The sequence below is a fragment of the Aspergillus saccharolyticus genome (assembly GCF_003184585.1).
Source record: "Aspergillus saccharolyticus JOP 1030-1 unplaced genomic scaffold BP01scaffold_3, whole genome shotgun sequence".
NCBI lineage: Eukaryota > Fungi > Ascomycota > Eurotiomycetes > Eurotiales > Aspergillaceae > Aspergillus > Aspergillus saccharolyticus.
This window is the reverse complement of record NW_020290613.1, coordinates 892,659-915,942: the sequence shown is the minus strand read 5'-3', so window position 1 is coordinate 915,942 and position 23,284 is coordinate 892,659. Positions and strand designations below refer to the sequence as shown.

At 51.1% G+C, this 23,284-nt stretch overlaps 11 protein-coding genes across 11 annotated transcripts; 5 read left to right on the top strand and 6 right to left on the bottom strand.

Moving 5' to 3' along the window:
- Window positions 1–6: 6 nt before the first annotated feature.
- On the bottom strand, window positions 7–2,464 carry BP01DRAFT_118572 (putative MFS transporter). Its single transcript, XM_025570372.1, has 6 exons — window positions 2,071–2,464; window positions 1,648–2,010; window positions 1,445–1,600; window positions 930–1,390; window positions 613–871; window positions 7–485 (listed from the first exon to the last, which is right to left on the bottom strand). The coding sequence occupies exons 1-6, from the start codon at window positions 2,215–2,217 to the stop codon at window positions 246–248; spliced, it is 1,626 nt and encodes a 541-aa protein (XP_025434993.1). The 5' UTR covers window positions 2,218–2,464; the 3' UTR covers window positions 7–245.
- Window positions 2,465–3,007: 543 nt separating this feature from the next.
- Window positions 3,008–4,638, top strand: BP01DRAFT_388841 (NAD(P)/FAD-dependent oxidoreductase). Its single transcript, XM_025577870.1, has 2 exons — window positions 3,008–3,347; window positions 3,403–4,638. Exons 1-2 carry the CDS (start codon window positions 3,155–3,157, stop codon window positions 4,545–4,547), a joined length of 1,338 nt encoding a protein of 445 aa, XP_025434992.1. The 5' UTR covers window positions 3,008–3,154; the 3' UTR covers window positions 4,548–4,638.
- Window positions 4,639–4,937: 299 nt separating this feature from the next.
- BP01DRAFT_118378 (uncharacterized protein) lies at window positions 4,938–6,646 on the top strand. The gene is made up of 2 exons (XM_025570371.1): window positions 4,938–4,984; window positions 5,038–6,646. Exons 1-2 carry the CDS (start codon window positions 4,970–4,972, stop codon window positions 6,460–6,462), a joined length of 1,440 nt encoding a protein of 479 aa, XP_025434991.1. The 5' UTR covers window positions 4,938–4,969; the 3' UTR covers window positions 6,463–6,646.
- Window positions 6,554–9,379, bottom strand: BP01DRAFT_118374 (MIF4G domain-containing protein). Its single transcript, XM_025570370.1, has 2 exons — window positions 7,943–9,379; window positions 6,554–7,886 (listed from the first exon to the last, which is right to left on the bottom strand). Exons 1-2 carry the CDS (start codon window positions 9,321–9,323, stop codon window positions 6,646–6,648), a joined length of 2,622 nt encoding a protein of 873 aa, XP_025434990.1. The 5' UTR covers window positions 9,324–9,379; the 3' UTR covers window positions 6,554–6,645.
- Window positions 9,380–9,510: 131 nt separating this feature from the next.
- BP01DRAFT_353327 (signal recognition particle 14 kDa protein) lies at window positions 9,511–10,490 on the top strand. The gene is made up of 2 exons (XM_025574157.1): window positions 9,511–9,713; window positions 9,847–10,490. The coding sequence occupies exons 1-2, from the start codon at window positions 9,687–9,689 to the stop codon at window positions 10,222–10,224; spliced, it is 405 nt and encodes a 134-aa protein (XP_025434989.1). The 5' UTR covers window positions 9,511–9,686; the 3' UTR covers window positions 10,225–10,490.
- A 442-nt stretch (window positions 10,491–10,932) lies between these two features.
- Window positions 10,933–13,166, bottom strand: BP01DRAFT_118345 (uncharacterized protein). The gene has a single exon (XM_025570369.1). The coding sequence runs from the start codon at window positions 12,857–12,859 to the stop codon at window positions 11,234–11,236; it is 1,626 nt and encodes a 541-aa protein (XP_025434988.1). The 5' UTR covers window positions 12,860–13,166; the 3' UTR covers window positions 10,933–11,233.
- A 245-nt stretch (window positions 13,167–13,411) lies between these two features.
- usgS (transmembrane protein UsgS) lies at window positions 13,412–15,429 on the top strand. The gene is made up of 5 exons (XM_025574156.1): window positions 13,412–13,547; window positions 13,802–13,908; window positions 13,973–14,145; window positions 14,198–14,597; window positions 14,649–15,429. Exons 1-5 carry the CDS (start codon window positions 13,490–13,492, stop codon window positions 15,003–15,005), a joined length of 1,095 nt encoding a protein of 364 aa, XP_025434987.1. The 5' UTR covers window positions 13,412–13,489; the 3' UTR covers window positions 15,006–15,429.
- BP01DRAFT_353322 (acetamidase/formamidase family protein) lies at window positions 15,279–17,110 on the top strand. The gene is made up of 5 exons (XM_025574155.1): window positions 15,279–15,515; window positions 15,571–15,589; window positions 15,667–15,955; window positions 16,044–16,320; window positions 16,428–17,110. The coding sequence occupies exons 1-5, from the start codon at window positions 15,441–15,443 to the stop codon at window positions 17,004–17,006; spliced, it is 1,239 nt and encodes a 412-aa protein (XP_025434986.1). The 5' UTR covers window positions 15,279–15,440; the 3' UTR covers window positions 17,007–17,110.
- A 317-nt stretch (window positions 17,111–17,427) lies between these two features.
- Window positions 17,428–19,864, bottom strand: BP01DRAFT_413372 (transcription factor domain-containing protein). The gene is made up of 6 exons (XM_025578999.1): window positions 19,192–19,864; window positions 18,843–19,127; window positions 18,471–18,757; window positions 18,366–18,440; window positions 18,064–18,296; window positions 17,428–18,007 (listed from the first exon to the last, which is right to left on the bottom strand). The coding sequence occupies exons 1-6, from the start codon at window positions 19,487–19,489 to the stop codon at window positions 17,533–17,535; spliced, it is 1,653 nt and encodes a 550-aa protein (XP_025434985.1). The 5' UTR covers window positions 19,490–19,864; the 3' UTR covers window positions 17,428–17,532.
- Window positions 19,865–20,910: 1,046 nt separating this feature from the next.
- Window positions 20,911–21,321, bottom strand: BP01DRAFT_379394 (uncharacterized protein; the record flags this gene model as incomplete). The annotated part of the gene is made up of 3 exons (XM_025577149.1): window positions 20,911–20,971; window positions 21,032–21,140; window positions 21,222–21,321. The coding sequence occupies 3 exons, from the start codon at window positions 21,319–21,321 to the stop codon at window positions 20,911–20,913; spliced, it is 270 nt and encodes an 89-aa protein (XP_025434984.1).
- Window positions 21,322–21,732: 411 nt separating this feature from the next.
- BP01DRAFT_353319 (uncharacterized protein) lies at window positions 21,733–23,267 on the bottom strand. The gene has a single exon (XM_025574154.1). It carries the CDS (start codon window positions 23,070–23,072, stop codon window positions 22,104–22,106), a length of 969 nt encoding a protein of 322 aa, XP_025434983.1. The 5' UTR covers window positions 23,073–23,267; the 3' UTR covers window positions 21,733–22,103.
- Between the last annotated feature and the right edge of the window lie 17 nt (window positions 23,268–23,284).

The window sequence follows — 23,284 nt, the reverse complement described above, 5'->3', positions numbered from 1 at the left end:
TACTGGTCTTGCTGAATAGAATAGATAATGCGTGCATTGCATGTCCGCCTTACATTGAGAAGCCAATTCGCCATCACCATCAAATCAAACCTCAATCAAAAGAATCATGCAGACCAAGAAAGCGAGCAAATAGAGGCGGAAGGTAGGTATAACGATCATAAAATCATAACAGTAGGCGCTAAGGCACTAGAAGCATATCACAAGCTTGCCAGCCATTTAGCATTCCCGACAAAGGAGCTGTCAAATCAATGAAGATTCTTCTCCGCCAGGAACTGCTCGTATCGCGGCTTACAATTCCGGCGCCAACTCTTGCCCCAAATGAGCATTGGGACGCCCATCAGCATAGACAGCACGACCAGAATACCGTAGAAGGTGAAGGTCCACCCGTAATTGGTACCGTCAATGAAGTCCTGTACTGTGAAGGAGATGACGAAGTTGATGATGGAGGAACAACAGGCCAAGATGATGACAAGTTCTCCAGAGATCTGGAGCATGACTTGGTCAGTCTAGGACGCCAGGCTTGAAGAATGCAAAGCAACTGGAAGCCTCAAGCAAGGGTAAGGAGAGGGGGATGATGCTTCTTCGCAACGAAACATGCGACGGATTACTGACCTGGTCGAAACACTCCATGGCGTATGCAGTGGCAATGCTCGTTGCAGAGACCTGTTGCGCGATCATGCAGCACAGACCGACCGCAATTGACATCCAGTGAGCTCCTTCGGTGGCGCCCCAGCCGTAGGTGAAGTAGCCGACGGCGGCGAGGATGATGGGGAGCCCGTAGGCCCAGAGACGCATCTCGGGCTCCTTATAACCCTGGTTGCGGCGGGCGAGGAAGACGACAAGCCAGTCAGATAGCGAACCGATGCCCATCCTAAGTTTTCGGTTAGGTTGCAATCTTGAATCATGGCAGATGGAGGCTTCTTGCTTACCCGATGAAATTGCCGACGAGAGCAGCCAGGAATATCAAACCTGCCGGGCCGGCGCTCCAATTGTATGGGGGATCAGTCATTATCTCTGAAATAGTATTGAATGATACGATGCCAGCAGTACAGCCTAAGGCAAACTGGATTCCCGCTAGAAGGATATTGGGAAAGCCAAAGAGGAAGAATGGACGGCGGAAATATTGGAACCAGGTCGTGTGGTCGTCGTTGAAATAGTGTACTAGGGCAAGCTTCTGGCGCCATGTGCGTGGGGGCATTGAGACCTGTCCCGCACTGTGGCTGTCCACGACGGAGATAGGGGACTCCATCTTCTGATCTTTCTCATCGCCTGGTAGCGTGGTGGTGGGTTCTTTGGTCTTTGAGTGGTCAGAAGACGTATCGCCCGAGAATCGGTACCTTGGGAACATTGTGTCATCAAAAGTGAAGATGAAGAGAAGGATCAGGAAAGCCTAGGGGCGTTTCAGTTTCGACAGGTCACAGCGTTCCTGAGGGGGAGAACTTACGCAAGCCCCGGCCACGATGGGCTGGCTCCATCTCCAGCCGATGCCGTCAGAGATATAGCCACCACAGATCAAGCCGATGATGGAACCGAGCTGCTGAAAGAAGATATAAATAGCCAGCATCCGGCCACGCTGGTGGGAGAAGAAGACATCAAAGATCTATGACATGTTAGTATCGACAAAAAGAGTCCCTACAACCGACATACCGTGAGCTGAATCAGGGCTTGATATGCTGCGGTACCAATACCATTGATGGTCATCATGATGTAGTACTGTGCAACGCCGCTGAAGAAACCGCCCCATATTCCACTGGCCAGAACGAAAACAAGACTGAGTATGTAGACAATCTTTCGTCCAAACTTCATGGCCGTTGGGATCCAGATGATGTTGAAAAATCCCAGCATGAGGTAATTCAGAGCAGAGCCGCCATTCATATTGCTCAGACTCACGCCGGTATCCTCTGAAATTGTTGTCCATGCTGCTCCCCAATTGTTCTCGCCGAAGGAGTTTAAGCAGGCGTAGGCAGAAATCAGGAAAAGCGTCCAGTATTTCTTATACTTTGGCCAATTCTACCGGAAAGCAATCAGCGAAGTGAGCAAGGCAAGCTAGACACAGCAGTTGCCACATACCAGAGGATCAGCGACTGATGGAGTTGGTTGGGGAATGAGCAAGATATCTTGACTGCCAGCATGGGCTGCATCGCTCAAGTGTCCACCTGCGTCAATGAGGTAGACCGTCCCTGGTACGTCCGTTTGTATATCGTCGGTGCGAGCCATGATGCCTTAAGGTATAGAAACTGGGTCACAGACAAGGTCTTGAGAGGGGAAGTAATCGCTCTTTTAAACGCATCGCTGCACTCACAAGGCGGCTTGACCCGACTCAATGGACATCCCTCAGACGCGGAAAAGCGTCAATATCCCGCTCTCTTTGGGATTTTATCTTCATCCGATTGGATGAGAATTACCGAGCATGTTGCCATGCTGGTTCTGGATGATAAGGCAAGACGATCTTTGCGCGTGGATGGACCGCGACTACGGTCACAAAGCAGTCAATGGCCAAACTCTAGCGTTACTGTAAACGTAGTGCATCGTGATAAGAGGCATGCGAGCGAGGGACCCGCCACCCCGAGCCAGAAAGAAATACGAATGGAACGAAGATAAGTATACTTGTCGAGGAAGTTCCAAACGACGAGTGTTATCGCAACGGGTTCGACACGATACTGATGCCATCTGCCAAGTAAGGGCAAGGAGAGGAATGTGTGGAGAAGCCGTCAGATCCACCAACTATAGCCAGTCTGAACACTGCGCGAGACGGATAACATTCGCCACGAGACAACCTTATCACTGAAGTGGATGTGTGGAGAAAACGAGGAGTAGAAGTGCAAAGGTCCAAAGGATAAGTAAGTTAGGGAAGTGATCTCTTTACGAACTGTGAAGTAGATTGTGTTCAAGTCGCAGGGAAGGTCCAACCGGGACACTAAGACTAAGCTAGAATGGGAACCCCGCATTTGGCCTCCATCCATAGCCGACTTGATTCCCTGTTCATGCTTCAACTTTCTGTGGTCAATGGGTCGGCATGGCATGATAGAGATGAGGCTCTCCATTCAAATACCATTGCGTTGCTCGGAGCTTCCTCAACTAATTGTTCTCTGCAACAGAGCAAGTCCTCCCGCTTGCCCACAACATACAGTTCATTACATGATCTCCCAACGTTATGGCTCCCTCTCGCTTAAGTCATGACTCTACCATCCTCATTGTTGGTGCAGGAGTTTGGGGGTGCTCAACCGCCTTGCATCTAGTCCGGCGTGGCTACAAGAACGTGAAAGTTTTGGATCCTTATACCGTTCCCTCTGCAATTGCAGCTGGAAATGATATCAACAAGATCATGGAGCATCGAGAGCCAAAGGGTAAGTAATTCGAGGTTCGGCGAACAAGAGTGAGGCCAACTTAACCAACGAATAGAATTTGATACGGATCCCCGCAGTATTGCATTTGCGACCTGCACTCGCGCCGCGTTGAAAGGGTGGAAATCAGATCCTGTTTTCAAACCGTATTTTCATGAAACTGGGGTGATCGTATCTGGGCATACCCCTGCCTTGATTGAACACATCCGCGAGACAGAGATTGAGCCCTCCGAGGCTGACTTCATCAAGCTGGAGACAGCAGAGGATTTCCGCAAGACCATGCCAGAAGGAGTGCTGACTGGCAAATTTCCCGGCTGGCAGGGTTGGCTCAATAAATCCAACGCCGGATGGATCCACGCCCAAAAAGCGATGATCTCCGCTTACACTGAGGCCAAGCGCTTGGGAGCCCAGTTTCTTACCGGGTCACCGCAAGGAAACGTTGTGTCTCTTGTCTTCGAGAATGGAGATGTTGTCGGGGCGAAAACATCCGACGGTGCTGTTCACCGTGCAGACCGTACCGTGCTGTCAGCGGGTGCGGGCAGTGATCGCCTCCTGGACTTCGAAAAGCAGTTGCGTCCTACCGCCTGGACCTTGTGCCACATTAAGATGACTCCTGAAGAGACCAAGCTCTACAAGAACCTACCTGTCCTGTTCAACATCGCCAAGGGCTTCTTCATGGAGCCAGATGAGGACAAGCACGAGTTGAAGATCTGCGATGAGCATCCCGGATATTGTAACTTCATTCCTGATCCTAAGCGGGGTGCTGAGATCAGAAGTATTCCATTCGCTGCGCATCAGATTCCGCTGGAAGCCGAAGCTCGTGCCAGGGACTTTCTCCGGGACACCATGCCGCAGCTCGCGGATAGACCGCTGTCCTTCGCCCGCATATGCTGGGATGCTGATACGCCAGACCGCGCTTTTTTGATCGACCAACATCCCAAGCATCCTTCATTAGTTGTTGCTGTAGGCGCTTCCGGAAACGGTGCGATGCAGATGCCCTCAATTGGAGGGTTTATTGTGGACGCATTGGAAGGTCATCTGCAGAAAGAGCTGAAGGATGTTGTTCGATGGAGACCGGAGACTGCTGTCAACCGTGATTGGAAAGCGACTCAAAATCGATTTGGTGGACCGGACGCAGTCATGGACTTCCAGAAAGTCAAAGAGAGCGAGTGGACCAGAATCAATGAGAAGAGCCGGCTGTAGCTGTCAGGGGCTGGTTCCCATGGGGAGCTGCGGTGTCCAACGATCCAATTTGGCGGCCATTCATATCATAGTATCGTCATTAAGTATAAGTTAGCATATGAATCGAAAGATAGTAGCTATGTGGCAGGTTTCCGGCGGCTAGTCACTCAAGGTGATCTGATCAAAGGTCGATCCGATAAGGCTGGAATTTCATTTTGTAGCTGAAGCGAGAACTCTCAGTGATGCTCTGTGACGTGAAGCATGAGTTGTTAAAACTACCACAGTTAACTTACTGTAAGATTCACAATGACCCCGCACGGCACCGAGGTATACTATACCTGACCGCTTGCTCGATATGGCTATATTGACTAGACGCGGTTGCATCGACCAACTGATTCCCCCACGCGTTCTCCGCAACATGTGGTAACCTTTCATCTGCTTCAATGCGCCCTGCAACTGTATGCGATGCTCCAGTCAATCTGTAAGATCATGAGGACTGACAGTCTTTCAGACCCCCTTTCGTGCATCCTCGCGGTCGAATGCACGGCCTCAATTTGCCTCGACCCCTCGCTTCTTCGTCTCACAAAGGACCCCCGCATCGCAACAAGTAACCCAAGATGCCGACTCAATTGGAGGAGATGACACCAACGATACTCCAGTTCCGACCGCCCGCTTCTTCAAGCGCGATAGGGGCTTCACTTCGACGCAACGTCAGAAAGAGATTATCGAAGACTCGGACGATACCGACCTTCACCAGCAGGACCATGCGGTATACACCCGCTCCAGTGATGTCATCTTCGATGATGGGCAAGTGCAGAGCAGCTCGCCTGTGTCACCGGCGGATGAAGAGCTCGGATTTGAAGATCTCTTCGCAACAATTGAGGAACGAAAGAAACGGCGAAGAGTCTCACTGGACAATGAGGTCTCCTCAACCCAGCCACCAACAAGATCAGACACAGACTGGGTTGCGTCGTCTTCACAAGATCCTTGCCTAACTTCACCTTCTCAACCTCAGTCACCGACACCATTAGCTGAGACACGAAATCGGGTCCACAGACAGGACCCTCTCGAAACTTCACCACGTACCCCGGCGGTCACAACAATACCCCGACCCTCAGTGCAGGGTGGCATGAACCCTCCCTCCACTGTCAATGCGCGGCGGTTCCGGGTTTCAATGTCCCACTTACCTCCAAGCACTCAGCCCCAGTCCAGCAGCAAACCGTGGATCTCAGCGTCAACGCAAGAGCCAGCATCGTCCCAGCGCCGGAAACCGCCAACCTTCGTGCTACCTCGTTCACCATCTCCTTCACACATGGACGACGAGCTTGCTGCACTCCCGACTCCATTTTCCCCATCCTCCCGGAAATTACGCCGGCGTGGGCGTACCCGCGGTCCTGCCCACACCTATCTCCCGGGTGGGATGGCTGCCGAAGTACGCAGCTGGATCCTGGAAACAGGCACTCGACACGAGCAACATCTGCAGACGGGTCTTACCGGTCGTCTAGGCGCGGATGCATCTGAACAGAGTTCACGGAACAGCTCAGTTGTAGTACGGATCGACAATGTGCATCAGTCTTCCTTTCCCAGCTGTGGTCCTCTTGCGTTTGTGTGCGGGCATGAGATCGTTGCTCTTGATGAGGATGATGCGGGGACAGAATCAGATTCGCAGTCGAGAAAATTACTTCTCATTGGAGCACCGCGATCTCAATCTGAAGCAGTGATGCAGCTCCGGCGAAGCGATGTCTCACCGCCTGAGCTTTGCCCTGGAAATGCCATTGGCATCCGTCGAGGATTGACCTGGGATATTGATCTAGGTGAATGCGACATAGGAATGGAAACCGAAGAAGAACTTCCTGCTCTACGAGCGGCAGGAAAATGGACCGTTGTTCTGGAATGGGAGCTGGTCCCTGAGGCAGACGGTCAAGATAGTGCATAATTGAGAAACCCTACATGTATGACCATCAAGAATAATACCACCTCATCATCCTAATGATGTCGAGAATGAAATTTCTATTTATATACAATGTTCTTGGCCCTATCCCTTCTTATGCTAACCTGATTGCTAACGCCAAATGCACCTAAGCCAGCCAGCAGAAGAAACGTATCTTAGTAGCTGATTTTAATCACCACCAGCATCCTTCACCACGATTTTCAGTGCGTCCACTGCAACTGTGCACCCCCATTTCACCTGCTTCATATCTTTGCCAGACGGCACAACATCCGTCTTGGCAACCACCTTCCGCAGGAAGAAGATCAGGCCCTTCGCAATCTGCGGCGTTTCTTTGACACGCAAGAAGATCTCCATGAGCGCCTTCTCATCCCGGCCAGAACCCTCGTTATCATCCTCGTCGCCGCCATTCTTGCTCTTCTTGCTTCCGCGCTTTTTCTTCTTGTTCTGCTGCTGGGACTGCTGGATTATGCTAATCAACAACAACTCCACAAACATCTTGCTTTTTGGCTGTAGATACGCGAAGTTCAAAATCTTGAGAATGCCCAGATTCAACGTTCCGTCCACCACCAGCGAGGCGTACATCTTCGCCAGGTTGACAATGGACTTCATCTCAATCTTATTGTTCTCGTCCTCTTCGTCACCGAACCCGCCGTCAGAATCATCGTCGTCCTGCATGTCGCCATGCTCACCCATGCGCTTAAAGATATTCCACAGGGTGTACATGAATGAGACCTTAATGCGGCGACCCATCTCACCGCACAGCCGGCGGGCAATCAGCGTGTAGTAAGGATTGTGCGCAGCCTCCTCCATGGCGCAGTGAGTCAGCACGCGGGGTATTTCGAACTCCTGGGCGCGCTTGAGTCGGAGTTTAAGCAGGCGTACGTGAGCGTCCTGATAATCCGTGGCGGACATGATGGCCACGAAGATAGAGCGGCGGACGTCCGTGTTCATCCGGTGCGCTTTGGCGATGTTGACCCAGTCGGGCTCACCGTCACTTTCGTCGTTGAACTCTGTTTGAGCTTGTTGCTGCTGGGAGATATTGGAGAGCTCCTGACGGGCGGACTCGAGCGGATCCTCGCGCCAGCTTGCGCCGACGAGCCACCACTTACCCTTCTTGGTCGAGTTGTGGATGTCCTCTCTGGAGATACTGATGGGTTCGGAGGCGCGGATCACTCGCGTGTTGTTGAGCGAGCCCAGAATCTTGCGCATCTTGGTGATGTGTTCGGAGGATAGGTTGGGACCGGCGCCGGCTTTCAAGCGGTTGTTCTTGAGGTCGGTGATGGTTTCGATCATGAACTTGGTACGTACAGAGAGAGAAGCTTCACCGGCCTTGGCTACAGCCGGCTGGATGAGCAGCACAATGTCTTTGAGAGAGGATGGGTCGTCTTGGCGGAGTTGAGGACCGGAGTCTGTATTTTCAGTATTAATGTTTGTTCGAATGCCGAGTGGGAGATTGAATACGCACTTCTAATAATCTTCAGGAGAAGCTCGGTGTTTTCCTCTGTGATGTCCTGCAGGAACAGCCGGATGTAATCGAACATCAAGGTGCTGGAAATGACATGGAAGTTATACAGCTGAGAAAGAAGGGCAATCAGGTTGATTGTCTCCTTGCCCGCGAACGTGCCTCGTTCATCTCCGCGAGCATCGAATGTTTCCACAATCTTCTGCACAATCTCGGCGCCGAAGTCCATGCCCATCACTTTGTAGACCGCCGCAATGAAACCCGCATGCAGGATGATGAAGGTATCTGACAGAGCAGATCGTTCGCAGATCAGTCCAAACAAGAGCGTGATGAGGGTGGAGGTGACCTCTCCACGGGGATAATCACGATACAGCTTCTCGAACTCAGCCAAAATAGAAATCATGTTGGCTTCAGACAGCTTATTCAGGTGTCCTTGAGCTTGTCTCCGAAGACGTACAAGACTCTCGGACTCTGAAGACATTTTAGCACGAAGAGAGGGAGGAATGTATTTTTGTGGTTGAGTTCCACTGGGCTCTTGAACCGGAGCCACATATGGATTTTCCTTTCTCTTGGGAGCAGGTTCCTCTTCCTCTTCTTCCTCGTCAAGGTCCATGCCGTCCATATCCTCATCCTCATCATCTTCCAGTTCCTCGTCCTCGTCGAAGTCGCCGAGAGATTCGTCATCCTCTTCATCCTCGTCGAAGCCATCCAGCCCGACCTCACTGCCCATCTCACTGTCTTCCTCCGAATCACCCTCGTCTTCTGCGAGCAATCCCTGCGCCTTTCTCCGCTTGTTGCGTAGCCAGTCGTCGGCCTCCCGCTTGCGTTTGCGGTTCTCATCATCGGACCCTTCATCCAGATCCCCCAAAAGGTCGCCCAGCCCATCTTCCTCAAAAGACTTGGGAAGTTTCTTGCCCTTCTTAAGACCCAGTTTCTTTTCCAACGCAGCGATTTCAGCATCGTCCTCGTCCAGCTTCGCCTTGACCGTTTTAGAGATTGGCCGCGGGGTAACCGCCATATCAGTATCCTTGTCCGCCGTCTGCGCTTTTTTCTTCGCCTTTTCGGGAGCAGCCTTCGCAGCCTCCTTCTTCTGCTTCAATTTGGCCATGGTAGCCGCAACATCGTCTTCGTTGTCGTCATCGTCCTCATCGTCAAACCCATCAAATGCGTCATCATCATCATTATCCTCCTCCTCCTCGTATGGCCGCCGAGAACCTCTTTTAGGTCCCCCGCGCTGTCTCTTCGATAACCGTTCTTCTTTCCGCCGATCTTTTCTGGCGCCGGGTCCGTTGCGCTTTTGCCGGTCACCGTACGTATCGCGGATACCCAGCTCCTCGCGGAGATTTCGAGGCAAAGAGGTCGTATTATGCCTAGGACGAGGCATGATCGTCTTCGCTTTTCCAGGGATGTTGGCCTAGTCAACCTTTTTTTTTTTGGAGGAGGGGGCCTGGGGATATAATGCCGTATGAAAAAAAGTCCGCGGAGGCGGAATCAAGAAAAGCGGTGAGGGGATGGAGTTGCGGAGCTCCCTCCCCCACTGAGTCGAGATCGTCTGGCCATTCGACTTAAATCATAAATAGAAGCATATGATATTGTCTTCCAGGTCATACTGCGTGCGATTTACTCATTTTTTCGGACTGTCTCTTCACTCAATTCCCTTTCGTTGAGATATTAACTTGATCTCCTCCAAGTCAAGCTCCACACACGATCTCATTCTCTCGACGCTGGACGCGCATTCAAAGACAAAATGCCCGCCCACCTCAACCATGAGGAGGTCTGCTACCACCACCACCACCACCACCACCACCATTACCCTATCCCACGCTTAGTACCACCCATCTGTCTCAGACACGTTCTACCCACTTCTCATGCCCGACCGAGTGCTAATCTTAATTTATTATGCGCAGTTCTTCGCCTCTCTGACATCCCTCCTAAACACAACCTCCCAAAAAGCCCGCGGCTCCGTCTACCTCACCCAGAAGCCCTTTCCCAGTACCGACAGCACCGACTCCCAACAACAACAACAACCGCCAGCCATATTGATCCGCGCGACCGACGGCAATACTAGCGCCCCAAATCCGAAAACCAAGGCTAGCAAAACACCGGGAAAGGCGACACCCTCCAAGAAAGTCAAGCTGTCGACGGTCGTGAGCCCGGAGGAACTGGAGGCGTTCTATGCGCGGTACGCGGAGGTGTGTAAGGCTGGGATGACAGGGTTGAAGAAGCGCGACCGGAAGAAGAAGAATGCCAAGGGGAAGGCCGCGGGCAAGGTGCAGAAGGCCTGAAGTTGGGCCTGTCGGTGGGAGGATAGGAAGCTATGTTGTTGGGATCGGGTGGATTGGAGGGCGTCCTCGGGATGAAATGGAAACCGTGCCTGTGGGGTATTGCATTACTGAGCATGGTGCTTGAGGACAGGACTGAAGGGGGTCGGGCCGGCCCAACATGCATCCTGTTCATTGTGTGGTCGATTGCATCTATTAGGCGTTTTATGAGGTTATGTCTCACTTGTCATATATCAATCAAGAGTTTTGTAAAAATGGGTTCACGGAGCAAGTCTTCTTTTGACTGTATGCTATGTAGTTATGCACCCTCCCTTTGTATACCCATACCCAGAGATGATGCATGAGGAATCGTGATGGACGCACCGGAATTTGCATGGTCATCCGCAGTTCGTTTCCTGCGAAGAACAACCTCATGGTGATAGTAAATGGAGTAGATCTTCAAGCACAAGAAACACAAAGCACTCTTTGAATGAAAACTCGAAGCTGAAACGCATGTCTTGTAGGTTGATGGGCGCTTAGCTTCCCGTTGTTTCCCCTCAACACTGGAGTGACCTATCCATCCCCTTCTCCCATTCCCCCAGTCTCGATCACGTATGCCATGGATGTTACCCCAGAGGTCCCCGACCGTGTTGCGTCGCTACCTTTCCTCTCAAGGTACTGTGTAAACAATGTATTGGCGGTAGGTACTCTGTAATGTGTCTCGCCTCTCGAATCACAAATTGTCTCACAAAAATTAAGTATGATTGATGGTACACGCTAGAATACAATAAAAAACATTAGGGTACATTTCCAACGCAAGTTGGCCCACCCACAAACCAGGCGTGTTCCTGATAATGGGCCTGATAACGAAACTTCATGTAAATGGATCATCACGGAATGAAGGCGTGTATGGGAATAAAACAGAATATCATGAATGACAGATATGAGGTAAAAGAAATGTGCCAAAGAGTGGTATGTTGAATGAAGGGAAAATAGTATACTGAGCCAGCAAACCATTGTCGCCACCCATAGATCATGGGTTGTGCTCGGTTGACTCCTCGGATCTCCTGAAACAATCAGGAAGGGGAAGGTCGAAATCATCCACCGTATCCTGAACCTCGCCGAACTGGTCCTCAATATTGCGCTTGAGCTCGCCCATTGTCGAGCTCAAAGCCGGCCCTATGACAATACGGGCCGCGATATGGATGAGCACGACCAGGAGCTGAATGGGCGGGACCAAAACGAGCGAGGCTGTCTTGTGAATCAAAGAAGCTGCGTCGTGCTTCTCAGGTTTGGCAAGCGTCAAAGCAGAAGGTGGCGGCATCGGCGAGACTTCTCGCTCGCGGGATGCCTTGGAGCGACGGCGAAACTCCGCGCTCATGCTGGAAAGATTAGAATTAAGCTCGGGGCTTGAAGCGACATTGGTGGGTTCGGATGCGGGCGAATGAGGGTTGGGTGTGACATGAATCGGTTTAGCCTCCTGCTCAGCAAGCTCTCTTGTGAGATCTTCCGTTGGAGACATGTGATCCCAACAGTCGACGTACACCGAGACCCTGTTGTCGGGACGTTTCGATTTGGGTAACTGTGAGTCTTCCAAAGATGAGTGGACAATGCCACTTTCATTGTCATAGTTATCGTCATTCTCACTTGACGCCGGCGTGGAGCAGGCGTCTAGATCCGGAATAGCTGTAAAAGAAGGGCCCAATGAATGAAATGATTCCACACTGGATGAGAAGGAGGCTTCAGGATCAACCTGATCTTCAGAGCTATCTTCAAACCTCGCCAGCAAGGTCTGAAAGCCCTGTTGTGTAACTGCCACGGACTGGCATGAAGAATGAGTGGGAACCGCGATCTGCATCGGCTCGGACGACTCGTTGTCGTCCGCGATAGTTTCAAGGATTGTGCTATTACTGCCTTTAGTCGTGAAGCCACTACCATCCGTCGCATCTCCGTCAGTGTCTTCTCCTGCGCTAGGGCAGTCGGTCGACTGGTCATATTTGGGCTGGAGGTTGTCATGTTGGTATATCGAGGAAACTGGCGCGCTCTCTCTGCGCCCCTTAGGACGCCACGCCCTCTTTCTCCTAGGAGCCCTGGCCTCTTCGGGAATCTCGACAGTAAAGCCCCTCTTGAAGGGACAGGGCGTTACTTCATATCGGAGGACTTTCGACAGTACATTCTTCATCTCCGCGACTAACATCTTGTCACCTTCCACATCGTTGGGCAGTTCAATACGATAGTAGGTCAAAGGTCGGATGCGCAAGACAAATGTGGATTCGCCGTCGACACACCAACATTGTGAATTCTTGAGGATGGCGTGGACGACATTGCCGCATTTCAGAAACACGGTCAAACCATGAACATTCTCTAAACGAAGAGGTGCGAGGGCGACCGTACGTTCGGTAGGCGACCTCCAAGGCAGAGTCTCAACGGTATCAACCGGATAATCGAAATCCGCGGGGGCAGTGCTCGAGGGTATAGGCGCAAGCGCTCTGGGGGCGAAGTGGACGACTTTAGCGGACGGGTGGTAGAAGAGATCGTTTTCGGACGGTTTCACAGATTCTGAGTGACGACGCGTACGCGGGTTCAACTTGGTGGGAAGAGTAGCAGACCGACGAATGGACAAGGTCTGAGGGAGCGGCGCATCGGAGGAATCAGACATCCTCAACCATGGGTATACGGAATGGTGATATAAGAGAGGAGAAAAAAAAAGGAAAGGGACCAGGCAAAGAAGATTACATTGATTTAAAAAAACTGTAAGGTGATAGAAAAAGTGCTGGTTACGTTATCTGAAAATGAGGACGATAAAAGTGGGAAAAGGAGAGACGATCAGCAGGAATACTGAAGAGGGGGGTGGGAGAAAAGAACGATGGTGGTGGTGGTGAGATAATCGAGCCCGAATGACCCCGGGAGATGATGGATGAATTCAATAATGATGGCCGCCAATCTGGACTAGTCGCGGATCTCCCCTGCGCTCTGCACACTGCAAGCTTGTTGGGGCTGGGTGGAGTAAGTCGGTCTACGGAGGAGTATGCTGCCTCAGGCATAAATCACGTGAATTTGTGGCGTCGTGAGGCTGGGGCGGATGGTTCGGCTGCTTGCCCCGGCGCTTAGCGGATGTTGCACCAATCCACCCCCACAGCCATACTTGGACATTTCCCATTATGTGGTTGCCTGTGGCTGTTCCCCCTCGAGACAACGCACCACTATAAATAGCTCTACATGTCCATTTTCTCTCTCATTATCACCCTGAGCTCACATCTGCTTCCTTTCTCGAGGACCTTCGAGCATCATGCCGAACTTCGAGCCTAATGCCGTGATTCGCGGCTTCCAGCTCACCATCGTTGGGAGTAAGTGAAATTCTGCCCCTCCTTTACATCATCCTATCTCCGCCGCTTGGAGCTCGCTTGTGGTTTCGTGGGATTACATTATTTGAATGGGAAAAGGGGCATCATAATATTCTGCTTCACCTTCAGGACCTTAGATTATATGGACATTGAACGTTAGAGCTGGTGTCGCGTGAATTCATCCATTATCAGACTTCAGCAAACCACATACGTCATCGGAGAGCAAGAATTCAAAATAGCTGACTTCTGCTCAACAGCTGTCCGCGCGCTGGGAAACCCTGACCTATTCAAATACAACCACTTTCGACAGGCTGTCTTTGCGGTTGCAGTCGGTATCGCCATTCAATTGATCATTCAGATTCCGGTAAGAGCATCCCCCCTGAGCAGTACCGCCATATATGACCTTCCGGCTAACAGATGACATCCAGATCATTGGGGTCAAATTTGTTCTCTGGATTCTATCATGGATCATTGACTTGGAAAATGCGACCTGGGATGACTCTCTCGTAGAGGGTCTCAATTTTATCTCCAACTCCGTTCTTCAGGTGCCCTTCTTGCTCATGACACTAATGCGGTACATCACACCTACATTGGATGAGATGTAAGTTAACCATAATCGAAAACTTTGCCTGATCCTTATGCTGACAAGTCAGTTTCATGGAATCACTCAAATGGGTTGATGCTACCTACGTTCATAAGCACAAGCAAGACGACCCCAAGAACCTGCGGGACATGTATTACCCCAATCTCTCCATGTACACCGCCGAGGATGGCACGGTGCGAACTCCCAAGGCTGCCGGCCACGCTGCATTTTTAATGTTTCTTCGCCGGTACGGCAAGCGGGCTGGTCTTCTCCTCGGCACATATCTCTTCTCGTTGGTTCCTGTAGTCGGCCCGTTCGTGATGCCTGCTGCCTCGTTCTACGCTTTCAAGAGCGCCGTGGGAACTACCCCTGCAGCTGTCATCTTTGGGGCTGGCTTTATCCTTCCCAAGAGCTACGTGGTCTCGTTCCTGCATAGCTACTATGCATCACGCAGTCTGATGCGTGAACTGGTAGGCTTTTCCCCATGCCTCTCAACCTGGCTTAGTCTAACAGTACACTAGTTGGAGCCCTACTTCAGCCGTGTCCCCTTCACTCATGAGCAGAAAAAGCGCTGGTTCGCCGACCGTGAGGGTGTCCTTTTCGGCTTTGCGTTTGCTTTCACTCATGTCATGAAGGCTCCTTTTGTTGGAGTGCTCCTCTACGGTGTGGCCCAGGCATCGACTGCCTACCTCGTCACCAAGATCACGGATCCTCCGCCAAGCCCCGCGTTGAAGGAGGGATTTGCCGAGACCCAGACGACTTGGAAGAACAAGCACGACTTTCTGCGTCTTCCTTTGGATAATCTAGACAAGCTTAATGTTCATGAAGAGGAGGGAAAGCCCAAGGCATCCGAAACCCCCAGCCGGGAGTTCTCCTAGATAGGCGTGGTTGACAGAAGCGGTGCACTCGGGATGTGATTGAGAAATGGACTAGAGTCGGGAGTAGTGTAGACTTGGGAATGATCTGAGTAAAAAATTATAAGGGCTTTTGGCAGAGCTGTGTGTAAATACTTTGTGATGGGTATCAAAAAGTTGATTGCAAAGCAAAGGAAGCAGCCTTGAATTTCCCCGCAGATAAGCGTCATTGACCCCCGATAAGATAACCTTGTCCCACTTTCTCCCCTCTCTCACATTTGATCGGCTGATAACCATAGTTAATGTTGCCTTGTTGCAGGGTCGTATCATGCAGCTGCAAATACTTAATTGGCGACGGGCAGCCCTGGCCGAGGGGCATTTCCTGCAGAGCTAAGCTCTCTCTTTCCTCCTCTCCACAACTCATCCCTCACACAGTCAGACTGCATCACATCACTCACCATGGGCCATAAGAAGATCCGTACGGCGCTCACAGTTGATCTTGACAAACCCGCCTGGGAGCAGCCTGGCCTACACGTGCGTTTTACTCCAAAAAGATTCTGGAATCCATTTTCAGGCTGACATCCTGCAGAACCGATGGCATCCGGACGGTACCATCCCATCCATCCTGGTCACTTGTTCAAATCTCCAATAAAAGCTAACGAACCGCTATGGTAAAACCATACAGTCCCTGCTTGCGGCAAAATCGCCAACAATGAAGTTGTCAAGATTGAATGTCTCGACTGGACCGGGGGTCAGATCAAAAACAACGACTCCGCCGACGATGTCAAGAACGTCGATCTGACCCAGATCCATTACCTATCGGGTCCCTTTGAGATCGAAACAGCTGAGCCGGGAGACGTTTTGCTTGTGGAGATTCAAGATGTCCAGCCCTTCGAGGATCACCCCTGGGGTTTCACGGGGATCTTTGACAAGAACAATGGCGGCGGGTTCCTCGACGAAATCTATCCAAAAGCGTGAGTTAGATTATCTTGGGGAATGGTTCAGTTCTTGAAAGATAATACGGAGAAAGAAGCTTGGAAGCTGACCACGCAAGCATAATAGAGCCAAGGCTATCTGGGACTTCGAGGGCATCTTCTGCTCGTCGCGACACATTCCTCACGTACGCTTCGCCGGGTTGATACATCCTGGGATCCTGGGCTGCGCGCCGTCCGCTGAGATTCTAGCGGAGTGGAACCGCCGTGAGGGGGAGTTAATCGCGGCGAGTACTCATCTTCAACGTGATGTTGCGAAGCCTCCGGAGCCGAAAAATGCACATGCGGGCAGTGCGGATGAGACCTTGAAGGCCAAGATCGCTCGAGAAGGGGCAAGAACGATCCCGGTATGCTTTCCATTTTTCTTTCATCTCATCTTCACAAAGAATGAGGATGCCAAATTTAAGCTGGAGCTGGGACTGACCCAACAACATGATGATTAATCATAATATAGGGTCGCCCTGAACACGGCGGCAACTGTGATATCAAGAACCTCTCCCGCGGTTCCAAGGTCTACCTCCCTGTGCACGTTCCCGGCGCGAAGTTCTCCGTCGGCGATCTGCACTTCTCGCAGGGCGACGGAGAGATCTCCTTCTGCGGTGCCATCGAGATGGCCGGTGTGATTACACTCAAGTTTACTGTGCTCAAGGGCGGGATGGCCAAGATGCGCATGAGATCCCCGATTTTCCACCCTGGCCCCGTGGAGCCGCAGTTTGGACCGGGCCGGTATCTGACGTTTGAGGGATTCTCGGTCGATGAGAATGGGAAGCAGCATTACCTGGATGCGACGGTCGCCTACCGTCAGACCTGCCTGCGGGTGATTGAGTACCTTCGTCGGTATGGGTATGATGACTACCAGATCTATCTGCTGTTGAGTTGCGCCCCCGTGCAGGGGCACATCGCTGGTCTGGTAGATATTCCCAACGCTTGCACGACGTTGGGAGTACCCATGGATATATTCGACTTTGATATCCGGCCAGAAGGAGACGTGGTGCAACTAGATATGGGAAGCTGTGCATTCGAAAGCGAGTAATTAGCTTTAGCACCTGATCACATACAGGAGTACTGGGTCAGCGGGACCCCGCTGGTGGACGGTCTAGAAGAACAGAAATTACAACCCAACGCATCTCCCTTCCATTCACATACATGCTCCTTATACTTCTCGAGTCTTTACCACCTCGCCGGGGAGACTCAAAGCGGCTGGACATGCAAGCAGCCCAAGTTTGTGGCAGAGTATGAGGACTGTCGGTGCTTGTATAAAGGATCTGGTCTCTGGGAGTGGGGCGAACAAGGCACTCCTGCGTACGAGGTCATTCTCTACGTACTGTTTCATGCGAAATGCCCTGGAAGTGAGAGTAGTCGAGAACCATGGAACGACAGTGCAGGTAGGATCCTACATTGAGCAGTAGTTGTAGAAATAACTTAGTGCAGTTGCTCTGAGGAGGATCGGAGTTCTCTAGTGCTTTAGTGGGCCTTTGAGCTTTCATGGCTCTTGAATTCTAGCCCTGAAGATATAATGCCTGCGACTTTACGCACGATCCCTTCGTGTCTGACATGACTCAAAGAGCCCCGTATCCAGCGAACTCAGGATTCATCCATCCCAAGGGTACCTGAGTATTGAAAAGCTGCCACATAAGCCAGTCGCCTGACGATCCGATGACCGGAGTTGGTATGCCTGAAGCCACCTCCATAGCACGAGCTAAATCTCCGTCTGGAGCAGACATATGACCAGCTTCCGTGCCCTCGTTTAATGAATGAACCGCAGCAGGGTCCAATGAAACTCGAGGATATAGACTGCTAGCAGCTTCTTGGTGTGAATGTGAATAACCATCATCGTCGGCCTGAAACAGCGGCTCGCAGAGCTTCTCAAGTGATGCCAAGAGGTCGAAGAGTTTCTGCAAGTGTGGGTCATGCTTGTATTGCGACAGAGCTTGGATGATGTTGCGCATGAGGTCGTAGTCATTCCGGTCCAAGGAGCCGATTATGTTGCAGAACAGAACGAAGCAGGGACTCAAAGGGTAGAACAACAGGCTCCTGGGATTGCAGTCAATACAGGAAAGGAACGTCTACCTTCAGCCTAGTGCACCCACCATGTAAGAAAAGACGGATATGGGTCGTTGAAGCCTGGAAGCTCGGTCGGGTGCTGCTGAAGATACTGAAATGCCTCCACAGATCTTCGAGCGCAGAGTAGAGTCTCTCTGCGAATCATTGGGCTGAATGAGCACCTCAGCCGCGTCCTATGAATTTCCACCATCACGGCATAAAAGCAGAAGTCTGCACTGATCCAATCAAGCTCCATTGATCGGTGGGTAGCGTTGCGCTTCTAAGTATTTTATGAACCCATTGTTAGTCTATCACTATTCTAGTAACATGGGATGTGGGAAAGCCTCACTCCCTGCAAGTCTGGAAGGAGTCGTCGCATTCTGGTTTCAAGGTCATCGAGCGTATCCATGGTCCGCCGGTTGGACTTGCGCTTCTCTTAGGCAGGTATAGCGACTAATTTGTCTTGAATCTGGGCAATCTCCAGACAGATTCGAAAGAGGGAGCCATAAGGTAGCGAGGAGTCGATTCCGATTAGGTCAGTAGAGGAAACATTCAAGTCAGGCAGGGATGAAGGTCGACCAAGCAGGGAACTAAGCGTTTTATCGAGAAAAAAGCACCACAATAGGGCGTTGTGGACATCTCGCTGCACCCCAGTAGAAGGAGCGGTGTCCTGGATTTTATGATGGCCGAGCGCTGTGATCTGGCGGGCTGCGTACGAGTTGAGTATCCAACACTGGTTGACTTTGCCCAAATGTCGCATGAGCAAGGCCTATATCGAATGATGGTTAATTATTGTACCTTGCTAGAACAAGTGTTCAGCTCGCACTTGAGAGTAAAGCTTGTATGGAGAGGAGGCTTGGCGCAGCGAGAATGTCGAATTTGTGAATGCTCTGGACGGCTGCAGCTATGTAGGTGGAGGTGGTTTGAAAGAGCCGATTTCTGACTGTGGAGCTTGTCGTGCTTCGAGCCAAATACAAGAAATGGAATATCGCCCTAACGTAGACGCAGACTGATATCTGCTGAAACACTTGGCCCTTGCAATGTTCCTCGAGGATCTCCGCAGCCATTCTCTCAAACGACTCTTCGGAAATGTGGTCAGACCACTGATAGCCTTCCCTACTGGTTGACCCTGAAGAAGTTAGCTGACATTGCGAACAATGAGCCACAAGCTTAACCTGGAAAAAGCATGAAAATAAGCTCTAGCGGCGGTGCATCTGGAATCCCAACGCTGGAATCGACAGAAAATCCGTCCTCTGCAGGCGCATTCGACCCCACGCGCTCCGAGTCCGCTATACGGCTCACTAGGTCGAGTGCGGCTCTAAGAGCAGACTGCTGTTCTAGGATTATATGCCGACAGTCATCGAGCTCTACCTCGATGATACTTCTTGCTTGTGCCGCATGGTAGTTCGAGCTATCCGTGCCGTCAAGTGAATCGAGATCAGCACGAGAGAACTTGTCATGTTCGCTCTGCATCTCAACTTGGCGCTGTTGAAAGGGTCTTCGTTCTTCCGGTCTTGTTTCAGCGCTGACTGTCGATAAAGTCTGCCTATCAAGTCGTCCTTGAATGGCTCGAAATAGGGACAAGGCTCGCACCCCCGACACCGAGAAAGTGGTCTTTCCAAATGCAATATAGTTTCCGTCGGTGTCGTAATGCTATCAAACAACTTTTTAGCCGTACATACACCATTAATCATTGACCATGGAAGCTGCAAACCTAGGGAAGGATCGCTTTCGCGATGTCCTCCCGCGGCGGAGACGCTGGCACTCGACACCAGCATCTACGCAATTGAAGCAGTGCCTAAGCCGGTTGCATTTGATCTGATGATTTAATTAAGCGCACGGCAGGGTGAAAAGATCTTGGTGTGCCAAGTAAATTGAACCTTTTTAGAGTGGCATAGATCACAATAGAAACTGAGTCAGCCGCAACTTGGGTCTCAGATCTCACACGAGACAAACGGGGTCAGAAAATATGAGAGAATGCAGCATAACATACAGCTGGCAGTATGTCCTCAAAGCCTGCGATATCTTGCGACATTGCGACTGATGTATCTACCTATCCTTCAGACTTCATTTTAATGCAGTGCACCCACGAACTCAAGTACCAGGGAATCTCCTCTCCGCAATACACATCTGAACCATCAACATGGATATTCTGAAGGTGCTATTCGACTTTTCATCCGCCGCCACAAAAACCTCCAAAACAGCCTTCAACCTTTGCACCTTGGAAGACTGTAAGATCGGCATCACACTTCTTCCGCACTGAAGCCGAAATGGTGGGAGAGAAGAAGAAATTCCGCGTCCCGGGGCCTCTAACGGAGAACTGGTTTGAGAAATTCGTCGGACAAGAGTCTGAAGCCACGATTATTCTTTGGGAGTATCTGTATACACAGTAGATACAGGAGAAATAGATGCACCGCAACGTTTCCTTCAGGATCTACATCTTAGTGTCTTCTTTTACAGGGATCATATCCTACATAGCTTGTGGTGCAATTCCAGGGACGGGATCCGAGCAGTCGGAACTAGATTTGAGTGCCAAATGATACCAGGTCCTTGCCGAATTCGTCCGGATATCCGGTGATGCGATAGATGGTGCGGGGGGCATTGCCACTGTTTTTTATCCAAGCAAAGTGGAATGAAATCTTGATGGGAAGATTCTTTTTCATCTTTATTGACGTTCATATGATTGAACGGTTGGAAGCTCCTTGCATAAGTCCCTTTTCTTAATTTCAATATTGTCATTCATTACTCTTATTTTCAATATTGTCATTCATTACTCATAGAAAGATAAGTACAAGTCAAGAGTATATGATACCTGCTCCTCTTCTGAGGACTGAAGCAGGGGGAATGTACAGTACAAATAGTATATTTGCATCATCGAACCAAAACCAAGACGATCACTCGGCCACTCGCTCTACACTTTGCTCTCCGGGCTCGTTCAACGACTCTGATTTCCGTCTACCATCCCAAAGTCAGATACTTCCTCAGAAGATCGAAGCCAGCATCAAGTATACGTACCTGGCGTTGAACTCTTGGATCATACTTGCCATGTTGCCCGCACCGCTGGATCTCCGGTCAGGATGATCGTTTGCTGGACCCCCAAAACTGCCTAGCAACTCGTTGATTCCTGCTCGAGACAAAGGGAACGCAACTCAGTATCATAACTCTTATATATATTTGAATTTCCTATAGGGAGTTAGAAACGTACTTTGTTGGTCGTTGTGACGCTCTGCCTCCGCGAGTTCCCGCTGCGCAGAACTCTTGCGACGGTCGCGTTTGAGGTGGCCGAATTTCTGAACGAGGTCCATGTTTGGTGAATCTCTCTAGGGGTTTTTAGATCGAAGTAAAACTTGCTTATAATGTAGAAATTTACTTTGTAGTTGAGTTTTTGAGCAGAGAATATGTGCCTTAAGTCCGCGAGCTCTGCATCTAAACAATATATAAAGTCTCGGTGCGACGGTCATTGCATCATCGTAACTTAACTCCGAATGACCAGGCACCAATCATTGCACAAATTGTATGATCCGAGGCATCACCTGTTGAATCACCATGGTCTAAATGGTATGTTACCAATAGCATGATCGAAGATCGAGATATGCTTCTTCTCATTGCCAAAAGAGGGAGTTCTTTCGCCTCTGCCGCAGCACATCACGCGTCATAGTGGCTGAGTGTTTTCTTATTGTGGGTTGCTTTCCGCTTGCAAAAGTATCCGTTGCGAGATCTGCGGAGTGATGCCTGGATGACATTCACTCCACCCTCGAGAGTGCCCCATGGTTGAGGTTGATTGGACAATGCACTAATCGCAGAGAACAGTGCGAGAAGCATAATTTATGATTGTGCGGGGTGGATTGGGCTGGGCCGGGCGCGTGGTGCGGGTGACCACATCCACTGTCTTCGCCACATTGCAATTGCTGTGCTGAAGCCTGGAACAGGGCGGAGCAAGATTGTACAGTACAACCAGAGAAGCTTTGGAGTAAGGATTAAGGGGCTAATAACACAGACACAGGAGCCATTACTCTACTTGTGTTCAGCTCTCAGGGACTTACTGCCAGGAAGCAAGTATGGGGATAGTACAACTATGCCGCCGGTCCTATCCTCGCCGCTGCAGCTCGGTTAACACGTCCAACAGCGACCCAGTCTTTCTCACTTGGACCGGCGTCTTCGCGTCATCTTCGAGGGGAATATAGAAGGCCTTCCAACCGACATCGATCGCAGCGCGATAGTCCTTGTCGTAATCGTCACCCACATGAATGCACTCCCAGTTGCTTCGGTCGCTGTCTATGGCCCCGACCAACTTCATGGCTTGGCGCCGGGCCACCTCGAAGATGATCGGGCTTGGCTTCTCCGCTACAGCCTCGTAGCTGGTAATCACCAGGTCTAGATCATGGATCTCTCCATCGCCGTAGTTGTCTGCCGGTTTCCGACTGTGTGGGCGATCGCGCATCTCGAAACCAGGGAGTTGTGTACTCGATACATCCTCATCAGCCCGACACATCCCCACACTCAGACCCAGGGACTCCAGCACGGCAGGTACCCGGTCGTCGGAGTTGGACACCACACCGACCACAACGCGATCGAACGGGCCTAACCGCGTCTTGGTGCTTTTGATATGGCGGAGCCGCGTGAAGAAGGCGTCAGCGTTTGCATCCAGCACGTAGCCATCCCGACACGCGAAGCGGTGGAGAAGGTGCTGCACGAGACCGTCAGGTAGTGTGTTTGCCGTTGAAGGAGTAGGTGACGAAGCGGCAGGGGACGATTTCAAGACACGAGCGAAGCTCCCCCGGATCACTTCTTCCCACCATTGTCTTGGCCCACCATACTCTCCACGAAGGGCGTCAGCACGGCCGTAGTTGGGACGGGCTTTGGATTGGGCTTTGAAGACAGTCTTGAAGGCGGATTGAAGGCGGTCGGAGGTGACGGTAGAGCGCGACAGGCCGAATTGATGCGCAGCGCACGCGTATTGTTGCGGGACTGGTTTGCGGGGGTGGAAGATGGTGCCGAAGGCGTCAATCGTGAGGAGAAGTGTGCGTGGATTGTTTGATATGGCGTGGGGAGGCATGGTTTATGAGTTTAGGCTGGAATCGAACTAAGTTATCGATGAGGATCGCATTGACTCTGGCTCGGCGCACAGCTGATGACGGAAGGTCTCGGGCTCAGTCTTTCGGACATCGGACTTAGCTGATAGTAATCGGGTATAGGTGCTGTTTGAGGATATTGAGTCCGCACTGACCCCCGGCGATAAGATAAGATTGGGGTGCGTTCTTTTTCCTT

Coding starts and splice junctions, on each gene's coding strand:
- BP01DRAFT_118572 (XM_025570372.1), bottom strand. CDS start 2,217: ATGGCTCGCACCGACGATATACAAACGGACGTACCAGGGACGGTCTAC. Junction 1,601..1,647: donor AAGCCCTGATTCAGCTCACG/GTATGTCGGTTG, acceptor AACATGTCATAG/ATCTTTGATGTCTTCTTCTC. Junction 872..929: donor CTCGTCGGCAATTTCATCGG/GTAAGCAAGAAG, acceptor CCGAAAACTTAG/GATGGGCATCGGTTCGCTAT.
- BP01DRAFT_388841 (XM_025577870.1), top strand. CDS start 3,155: ATGGCTCCCTCTCGCTTAAGTCATGACTCTACCATCCTCATTGTTGGT. Junction 3,348..3,402: donor GGAGCATCGAGAGCCAAAGG/GTAAGTAATTCG, acceptor ACCAACGAATAG/AATTTGATACGGATCCCCGC.
- BP01DRAFT_118374 (XM_025570370.1), bottom strand. CDS start 9,323: ATGCCTCGTCCTAGGCATAATACGACCTCTTTGCCTCGAAATCTCCGC. Junction 7,887..7,942: donor TCTCCTGAAGATTATTAGAA/GTGCGTATTCAA, acceptor CTGAAAATACAG/ACTCCGGTCCTCAACTCCGC.
- BP01DRAFT_353327 (XM_025574157.1), top strand. CDS start 9,687: ATGCCCGCCCACCTCAACCATGAGGAG. Junction 9,714..9,846: donor CCCACCTCAACCATGAGGAG/GTCTGCTACCAC, acceptor TATTATGCGCAG/TTCTTCGCCTCTCTGACATC.
- BP01DRAFT_118345 (XM_025570369.1), bottom strand. CDS start 12,859: ATGTCTGATTCCTCCGATGCGCCGCTCCCTCAGACCTTGTCCATTCGT.
- usgS (XM_025574156.1), top strand. CDS start 13,490: ATGCCGAACTTCGAGCCTAATGCCGTGATTCGCGGCTTCCAGCTCACC. Junction 13,548..13,801: donor CCAGCTCACCATCGTTGGGA/GTAAGTGAAATT, acceptor TCTGCTCAACAG/CTGTCCGCGCGCTGGGAAAC. Junction 14,598..14,648: donor GCAGTCTGATGCGTGAACTG/GTAGGCTTTTCC, acceptor ACAGTACACTAG/TTGGAGCCCTACTTCAGCCG.
- BP01DRAFT_353322 (XM_025574155.1), top strand. CDS start 15,441: ATGGGCCATAAGAAGATCCGTACGGCGCTCACAGTTGATCTTGACAAA. Junction 15,956..16,043: donor GACGAAATCTATCCAAAAGC/GTGAGTTAGATT, acceptor CAAGCATAATAG/AGCCAAGGCTATCTGGGACT. Junction 16,321..16,427: donor AAGGGGCAAGAACGATCCCG/GTATGCTTTCCA, acceptor ATCATAATATAG/GGTCGCCCTGAACACGGCGG.
- BP01DRAFT_413372 (XM_025578999.1), bottom strand. CDS start 19,489: ATGCAGAGCGAACATGACAAGTTCTCTCGTGCTGATCTCGATTCACTT. Junction 18,297..18,365: donor TCCTTCCAGACTTGCAGGGA/GTGAGGCTTTCC, acceptor TAAAATACTTAG/AAGCGCAACGCTACCCACCG. Junction 18,008..18,063: donor TATCCGTCTTTTCTTACATG/GTGGGTGCACTA, acceptor CTGCAATCCCAG/GAGCCTGTTGTTCTACCCTT.
- BP01DRAFT_353319 (XM_025574154.1), bottom strand. CDS start 23,072: ATGCCTCCCCACGCCATATCAAACAATCCACGCACACTTCTCCTCACG.